Source organism: Stylophora pistillata, chromosome 1 (genome assembly GCF_964205215.1).
Source record: "Stylophora pistillata chromosome 1, jaStyPist1.2, whole genome shotgun sequence".
In the NCBI taxonomy this organism is placed as follows: Eukaryota; Metazoa; Cnidaria; class Anthozoa; order Scleractinia; family Pocilloporidae; genus Stylophora; species Stylophora pistillata.
This window is the reverse complement of record NC_142519.1, coordinates 2,070,001-2,079,337: the sequence shown is the minus strand read 5'-3', so window position 1 is coordinate 2,079,337 and position 9,337 is coordinate 2,070,001. Positions and strand designations below refer to the sequence as shown.

General features: G+C 37.1%; 1 protein-coding gene across 1 annotated transcript; it reads right to left on the bottom strand.

Moving 5' to 3' along the window:
• Positions 1–2,531: 2,531 nt before the first annotated feature.
• LOC111340269 (brother of CDO) lies at positions 2,532–7,317 on the bottom strand. Its single transcript, XM_088730681.1, has 5 exons — positions 7,191–7,317; positions 5,891–6,054; positions 5,426–5,749; positions 4,147–4,470; positions 2,532–3,806 (listed from the first exon to the last, which is right to left on the bottom strand). Exons 2-5 carry the CDS (start codon positions 6,012–6,014, stop codon positions 3,730–3,732), a joined length of 849 nt encoding a protein of 282 aa, XP_088586807.1. The 5' UTR covers positions 6,015–6,054; positions 7,191–7,317; the 3' UTR covers positions 2,532–3,729.
• Between the last annotated feature and the right edge of the window lie 2,020 nt (positions 7,318–9,337).

The window sequence follows — 9,337 nt, the reverse complement described above, 5'->3', positions numbered from 1 at the left end:
GGGTAAAAGTCGTGAGTGTGGATAATACATAACAATTAATGGTTAAGAGCTCATATTTAATAGTGTTAATAGTACCACTTGACTGGCTTTTTTCGCGAAACGTGACCTGAACCGCTGTTATTCTTCTTTTCTAAAAGTATCCTGTAACCGTCTCAAAACAAGACGTGAAACATGACTTTCATTAGCTACCGTGAAGTAATACAATACTTCTCGACGAACAATGAAACGTATGTTTCTTGAGTACGTCACATTTCGCAACTTTGCAGAGTCTGGTCTTTATCAGATAAGAAATGAATCGTTTAAAAATTGAAATAATTGAAATTATTATAACCTCTTTATTTATTAATCTACCTTTTTCAATAATTCTTCATATCTAGTTTATTTTATGATTTAGAAAAAGACCTGGCCAGTTAAATGGACGAAGAAAAATTTTAAGATTGTGCTAATTGGTTCTTCGTTTAATTTCTTATCACCGATGCCAGTTGTCGTGACCAATTTAACATTAGCTTGCGATTTCCGGTTGTCGATTGTACCGCACACTGGATACCAGAGGTTTTATATTTTCGTGCCTTGGAAAAACCTTGGAGCCAACATCTCCAGACCTGCAACTAACGTTGCAACGTTGCTATCCATATATCGGCTTATCTTGCAACAGTTTGCTTTTTCACCTCATTTTTCTTCTCAGATGCGGGGTAGATGGTACGCGATACGGAGGTGACAATTGATGAAGCATTCGGCTCTTTGTCTGAATGTCATTGATCAACACAAGCTTTATTTTCCCTAACCAGCAGAGGGATATACTTCTACTTCTGAAATTTCATTTATTTTTAACCGGCACTGAGAGCACAAATTAATTTTAATTCAAGAACACGGCCAATAGCCGCGTTTCTGATCCTCGGAGCTTCTTTCAGATTCTGAAAACGTTGTTCTTTTAAGTTTAACACTTCTCTCTTTTCGGTGTAAGATTATTTTTTTGTGTGTTGATCAAGCGTTTGACGTGAACTAAACTCCTCAAACTCTTTGGAATGACCCTCATTTTAAGAGATTACATCATCCTGCAAATAAGGGCTTTGTCTTTGGTTTCACTTCTCTTTTTAGGTGAAATGAATTAATTCCGTTCGATGAAGTCAATGAAACACTAGGCTCACTAAACGGAGCTGATACAGTGACAAGGGCTGTATAATATTTATGTATTATTATAACTAATATTTTAAATGATTATTGTCATTGTTAAGTATAAATCACACCCACGACTTTTACCCACACCCACACCCACGACCGACGACTTGTACCCACGACCCACGACCCACGACCATTAGTCAAACTCGTCCTTTTCCGAGAAGACTAGAATATCAATCCATTTCTTGATATTATAGAAAGGTAGCAAATTCTACTCTGTTATTTTAAGACCATGACTATTGGTCCGCACAGGCCTCGAACCCTCGACCTCCCGGACAACACAATCCGGCGCTCTAACCAATTGAGCTAACCGGTGGGCAGTTATACACCCAAAGATGATAAATTCCGCAACTTTTCACTTCCTAACAAACAATATTCCATGTAAAGAAGCGTATTAAGATCGTTGTTCATTTATTTGCCACGGCATCTTCGCGAGTTTATATCAATTGGTAAATTGCTCCAATATTCAATCCATGATTACACTTCTTACAACTTCGAATTTTTTTCGCGGCTTGTTTCATTTCTCTTAAAGCTAAACACGAAAATTTTAAATATGCAACAAATGCAGCATTGTTTCTGTTTTGTTTGTTTACCAAGTGTGCAATTAAAATCGTCACAGGTGTTATCTAAGGAAGGAAATACGCCGGAAATGACGTTTTTAATAATCAGAAAGAGAAAACATAGGTCTTTTTCATGTTTTGTTGTGTTTTTGTCTTTTTCCATTTTAATAGGAAAACGAGGCCCGTATCAATTGTTGGCATTTATAGCCATCATTAAATCGAAAAGAAGAGTTGTGTAGACTTTGGGCCGGATGTAGACTTCAAGCAAACATTCTGAGTGTGTGGTTTATTAACACCAATTCATACCTCAGGTTGGACTATTCCGTAGAAATGTCTTGCTACTGTCGAGCCAGGCCAAATGAATTTGACCCGACTACAGAAAAGCAGTTACTGAAAAGGTCTGTAAAGGTAAAAAATCCGACCCCACAGACGCTTTGGTCGGTTTAACCAACGAGTCGGTAGTACTGGTAGTGTCTTGGCCGCCGCCAAAGTCTGTTCGAGTAAACTTCGCTGCATTTGAACGCACTTTTAATTTCGCAGTACATTTTGAATTCTTAGCATTTATATGTTGTAAGACTTGCACGAATTCATTCACTTGGCGAATATCACTTTGGTTTCGCTGTTCGCTAACTGATAATAATCTTCGTGATATCAACATGTTTTATTTCATTGACGTTCCATTATTGAGACGTTACACCTTTCCCTTTTTTCAACATACTACTACATCTTAGCTTTCAGTTGATGTAAGTTTCACATTTAACGTTGTTGAGGCTGGCACTGCAAATCAACGCGTTGTAGGCCATAAACTTTATTGAATCATAGACCGTAAATCGAAGGTCGCAAACGATTACAGAAACGGTTATAAAACAGTAAAAACTAAAGTAATGAGTTAAAAAAATAACAAAATAAACATAAACAATAACTTAATGAACATCAGGGCGAGAAACAACTTGCACAAAACTACGAGGGCACACCGGCAAACACGTGTGAGAAAACTCAAGCCTTTTTTCATATGACTAAGAGTGCGACTATGCTGGGGTCAAGAGGCGTCGACGCAAAGGAGAGATAAGAAAAAAAATTAATACAATATTATAAAGGAAAACAAGAAAACACCTCACGTCCTATTTTTGACTAAACAAACGTTTTAGTCAAATCGCCACTGGTGGCGACTTCACTTTGGATAGTATTGATGGTTGATAAAGACTAAATGGTTCCCAATTTAGTTTCTCCTTTTCGTTTATAATTACGTGGGATGCCTGTAAAGCAATGCACGTTGGGAATCTGTCTGGGCTTGTTGTTCATGGTAGTTACAAATTGCGAGATGGATATTAAGATTTAAAGGAGCCCCCAGGGGGCTTGTCCAAAGCTGGGTTAAGAAAAATCAGCCTTACAGCGTGGAATTTGATTTCGAATCTGAAAGCCTCGAAAAACAATTCAGTTGAATTGCATTTGTCTACAATTTGATGATTGAATGCTCAAAAAAAAGAATTGGAAAAACTATCCCAGCGCTAATCCGCCTTCGAACAACTGGGCTTTGTTGTTTAAATCTAGTCTTAGAAATCGACGATTTGGGTCTCAATGGGTTTTAACCGTCAGCCGTGGAAGGGTCTAAAAATTTAACTGTCAGTCGTTAAAATGGATAAATTTTTACCGTCAACCGTTTATTAACAGGTTGTCGGATCTCGTTATTTTCCCTATTGTCGCTGCTAACCGCAAACAGTTGAAGTTCGGTCAGAGTACTCGCACACTATATAACAATCGTTCTATTTCTTGCTGATTCGTAGCGAGGGCATACTGTAGTTTGTGAAACGAAACAAAACGAAATAGAAATAGAAATCTGTAATTTTTGAAACTAACTCAAAATCTGTAATTCTGAAAAGGAAATCTGTAATACCAATGCATTGGTATTTGTGGTTTAGTACTAAGAGTTCAATGGAGCTTGGCCATCAGGTTGGATTGCACAAAAATACGGGTCATTATCCATCAGCCATTAATTGCTTGGGTTGGGATCACCACTGGCAGTGCAGGAGCACTTTGGTTCTTTGGATCTTTGACTGAACTGGGCGTCTGAGGAATAAAGGTGAGAGAATTATTAATAATTATTAATATAAATAACTATATGTTTGGAAATCTCTCTCCCCCTACGGATAGTGCAAATCTATTTTTTCATGTCTTTCGCTTTATTTTTCTATCCGCGATGTCCTTTATTTCACTCTTTCATACCACACCATTACCTTTTTGTAAGAAGAAAATATTATCTAACATATCAAAATATCTCTGAAGACTGAGAAAATACTGCCCATCTTCTCTTACTTCATGGACTGAGACGTAAATGAAACACTTTAAAGATAGACTATCAGCACCTCATGTGAAATAAACTCTCATTTTTTAAATGAGTGCCTCTAACCTTGATCTGCTATCTGTAAAAAGGCCACTCGTGATATCCTTTTTCCGATGTCGTTATTGGCGACGCAGTGGTATTTTCCATGATCTTCCCTATTAGTTGCTGTTAATAATAGCTGACTGAGAACAGTTTTGTTGTCTAACAAAATAATCCTCTCCTCTACTCTTGGGTTGGTTTTGTTGGTTTGTAGAGCATATGAATCATTATTTTTCATCCACAAGATGGTTACTTTTGGTTGACCGGTGGCAGTGCAGTTCAGAGTAACATTAGAGTTGATAAAAACGCGTTGACTCTTCGGATCTTCAACAATGTTAATGTTTTGGTTTTCTGAAGAAACAAATTGAGACAGTCACTAATGTTTATGTATTTAATATTTATTGTTTTTCTTTCCCCTCTGACGTTTTATCCATTCTTAACAAACCATTACCTTCCCATTGAAGGTAATTTTGTAAGGAGGAAAAATTATCCAACATTAGTTCTGAAGAACGAATTTGAGACATACACTAATGTTTATTTTTGTTACAATGAAAATACAGAAAGGAAATATAACGCAGAGGGTGATGAAGCGATGGTGCGTCTCGCGTTCTGATGTAAAGTCAACAGTATGTTACACGTAAGAAAGGTCAGCGATTCTAAAAGCATAGATAACTGGGCTGATAAAGAATAAGAAGACATGGAGGAAAACACGACAAATGATGCAAGAAATATTGCATTTGGCTTTTAGTAAAAGAGGTTATAATAAAAGAGCTAAACATCCTACAGGTTTTTCTTTCAGAAAATTTTAAGTAGTTTATTGGAGGGTGGTGAGGTTTAAACGCGAAGCGTGATTGAGGCCAAAGTTAATTTGTGTTGCTTGGGTTTCACGAAAAGGCAGGCGTAGTACGTTTATGTGTACATGTGAACCAGCGCGAGGCAAGATTTGCCTCCTGAAGTATGTGAGATCTGTGACGGGGCCCCGACACACGAGAGGAGAAATTTGAATGCTAACCTTTTATTCTTTTGACGCCTGAAATGCTTCTTAAAATATACCCGACGCGGGAATTTTTCTAACTGGGATAAGGAACCCTTACGAAAATACAAATTTAAAATAAAAATGGGGAATGAGATCGTCAGCACACCAACACGACGGGCAGCTAATTAAAGAATCTAATTCCAATAACATAATATGATGCAATGCTGATGGGGTTTTCATTTTATCTTTCTTTCTACGCCACATTCTTTCCGCTTACCAATCATCAGTGGAGTGTTATTCTTGCATATTTTTCGCTCTTCTGTTGCTTACCTTGCGGACGAATTTCGACTGATTTTCTCCTGCAGTGTTTACGATATGGATTTCCTGCTTCACACGTGTAGCCTCCGAGTTTCTCTGCCGTCAGCTTTTTGAGCATTAATGTACATCTTAGTTTTAACACCATTCTTCTACCCTGCACACATTTGTGTCCAACTGGCCTGCCCTGTGGATCGTACCACTGAATATACTTGGTCCATCTATCATAATATCCTGCATCAATACTCCTTGGCTGCGCCATACAAGTCAGATTGATCGCTGTACCTATGGCTAGTTTCTGCGTTGGTGGACTTGTGGAAATCTCTACATCGGGTATTACTGGAGGAGGGAGAGAGATATAAACATAGATAAATCTTATGGCAGATGGAAAAAAAATTGCAACCGCAATTCTGAACTTCTGAACTCATAAAAAAAATAGCGTACTTGCCTTAAAAAAAAAAAATTTCCTTCAATACTTACTAGTTAGTTTAGGGTTGCAATTCATGCCAGTGGCTGGAGGGAGATTCAACAGACCACTAATGGCTATAAGGACCACCAGAAAAGATTTACAAGCGTCATCTGGCCAAGAATTGAGTCCCATCATAACACTTTGGCAAATTACCAATGAAATTTTCTTAAATAGCCTGAAAGGAAGATTGCTCACGTTATAGAGAAAAAACGTCTTATTCTAAAATGTAATGATAGTTTTCTCTATTATCGCCTCAACTACAAGACAGGAATTGTTGTAATCTGCGTAACATGTGATTATTTTTTTCAATTTGCTTTCTCTAAAAAAATTGAGCGAGAGCGAAATTTGCAAGGGCAACTCAATAACGATTAGATTCTACATTGTAATTTCCATGATGAGTTTGCTCTGCTAACATGATTATGAAGTGAGTTGCTTTGATTATTATGAGTAAATCATAATCACTTCAGCTGCAGCACTAGAACATCCAGGCGCGTTGCAGCTGTTTATCATTCTTTTACTTTTTTTTTGTTTTTGCCTTATTTGGCTTTCAACTGTCAATTTGCTACTGATTTCGGATTCATACGGAGAGCCCAATTTCATATGCTGCAGATTACCTCATTTCATTAATGTGCAGCTAATTCAATAACTTCTAAGGTTAGAAAATACGGACAGATGTCATAAAACAGTCCGTTAAAAGTTTCGTATTGCGTTGCAAGTTTTCTTTGCGTTATTGTTGCATGACCCAAGCGTTAATTGATATAATATGTAATCGAACTTTGGAGTCGTGAACAATACAAAAAGGAGAACTGAAATAGGTGAGTAATTATGAGTACGAGAGTGTGATAGACTGAAACAGATCAAAGATGAAAAACTTCTGGGAGCCAGTTGTCACGAATTTAGAGCATTTGTAATGGTAGCAGCACAGAAACATTCTCGTAGTCTACAAACTGACTCTAAATTAGTGAACCTTTCTAATTTATTCTTGACAGGTATTGACAGCCTTGTCTGTTCATAATTAGCTTCGAGAATAATTTTCTTTCGTCTTCTCCTTAAAAAATAAATCAACAGATTAACCGGTCTCAATCAGTTCGTTATAAACTCATCTATGCTGAAGTACGAATATCTCATACCACCGACTTTGAAACAAAATGTTAACCCGATCAGAACTGAAGAATTATTAGGGAGAGAAAAAATTGCATTAGAGTTGGAAAAAACTAAGGAGATTTTTGTTTGCTCTGTAAAGTTGGAATAAGGATATATGGATGTAAATGGAAATTGTAAACGATTGCTGCGTGTGAGCAAGGCACTTACCTTGACTATCCTTCGTGCTCCGGGCAAGTACTGGTCAAACTGCTTGAGGATATTGATTTTATACTCCACTATACTTAATTAAGAAATATCATTTTAGAGACGTGAAAATTTCCAGAGAATTTCTGTTATGTTGTGAAACTCTCCTATAATACAATATGGTAATCAATTGCAAAAAGTCAGCCAGATTTCAGCCGCAAATGATAACGCACAGATGCCAATTCAAAGCTCCAGTGCATCGTTTTAATAGTACCAAATCATAGCTTTCCGTTGAAATCCGGGCTGATTTTCGCGTTAGATATACTATTTCAAAGTTCTGTCTTGTCTCAAAAAGGGGGAACTATTTTACAGGTGAGTTTCTTTCTTATCTGTATATTTTCTTTATAACGTTGGTGTTGGGCAATCTTGAATTCCAACGGCACCCAAAACTTTTGAATTAAAAGATTGCATAACTTGCTTAAATGTGCTGGATCGTATTTCTACATTGTTTAAGAGCAACGTTTTCCTTTGATGATAAGATACGAAGAAGTATTGAGAGAAAGATCATGAAAATTCCTCTTTCAAAAGCGGGAATTTATTTTTATTCGTGGGAGAGTAAAACATTCAAGATGACATAGTTGGATCTTCGTTGACGGACTAAATTGTCCAATATGGGCTAATTGTCAACCATAAGTTTATCATTTATTGGCAGGGGTAAAAAAGAAAGGCTAGTCACAGCGGAAGCAATCTTGAGATCCAGCTGGTGAGAAGAGATTTTGATCTTGAATATGATTTCCTGCTACACTGAATCAGGTCAAATTCTCTAACCATGCTGGGAGCCGTGAGAAAATATGTCATTTCACTTCCTTTGCAATAATTGATCATGACTCTCCGGTATTACGTCGACAAAGGAGGTCTTATCGACGTTGTACGTGTAGTTTTCAATTTCTTGATGAAAACATTACTAGTATGTGGACATCTAAAGAAACAGTCATTAAAATACATGTTATGTAAACCCAAAACAAATAATCTTAGATATTGAAAATGAATATTAACTTGTGAAATACGTGCGAAATATTTGAACTGATCTTGAGAACTCGCGAGAACGGTGATAAGGAACCTAATAGGTATATTTTATGACACATTGGAATTCTAGGAATCCAATACGGCAGATAGTACATTTGGCTAAGAACATGTTAGCTCAAGTCTGCTAGCTTGCACATGTAGGCTATGAGTTACCCGCACTTTTTTTTGCCAATGAAGTAGAGTTTTAAACAACAACAAACATATGAAACATATGTATGAACTGCGGTTATGAAACGTATATGTGCACGATCCTTCGCAGTAAAGCACTATTTGAGCAATAGTGAAAATCAGACCTCTAGTATCGCAGAGGTCAGTGGTTCGAATCCCGTACAGGCCTGAAATTTTTTTCAGGTCTGATTTTCACTATTGCTCAAATAGTGCTTTACTGCGAAGGATCGTGCACATATACGAAGTAGAGTTTTCATACTAACATAATCAGGATTTAAGAAGGATATATAGAGGGGGTTTGAATTCTCGAATTCATTATTTTTTTACCAGAATGTATTGTATTCAACTAGATTGTACTGCGCCACTTTATACAAGAGTGCCTTGCAGCTCTCCACTAAAACAGTACTTCAATTAGTGCAGGAATAGGCGGTGTGCGCACTCCGATTGTGTTGCGTCGTAGTAGCGCGATTCTCAATATGGCTGCGAAAGCGACAGATTTGACCGAACATTCCGTAAAAGCTAGGCTGTTTCTTTTTTCTTTCACTGTCGGTAAATGTAACTTGACATATTCTAAATATGTAAAAGTATTTTTTTAACAATACATCGCGTATTCTTTCAGTCTCAATGACAAATGTAAGCACTGTTTTCAGTAAGTAATCCGAGACCGGTTTTCTAAAAGGTCAAATTTGTTGTACGTCGTATTTTGAAGTCTTTAAAAGATTTGGATGACCACTTTGATCCTTAAAAGCACTGACTAAACACTCTCTAACGTTAACGCTCTTTAACGGTACGCATATTTTATGCATTTTAAATGTAGTGTTTGAGGCTGGTTATAGCGGCGAAAAGTTCATTAATGCGTTTAATGTATTGCGTTACATAGCGTTCCTACTGTAAAAACATTTCCAAAATGTACTCAA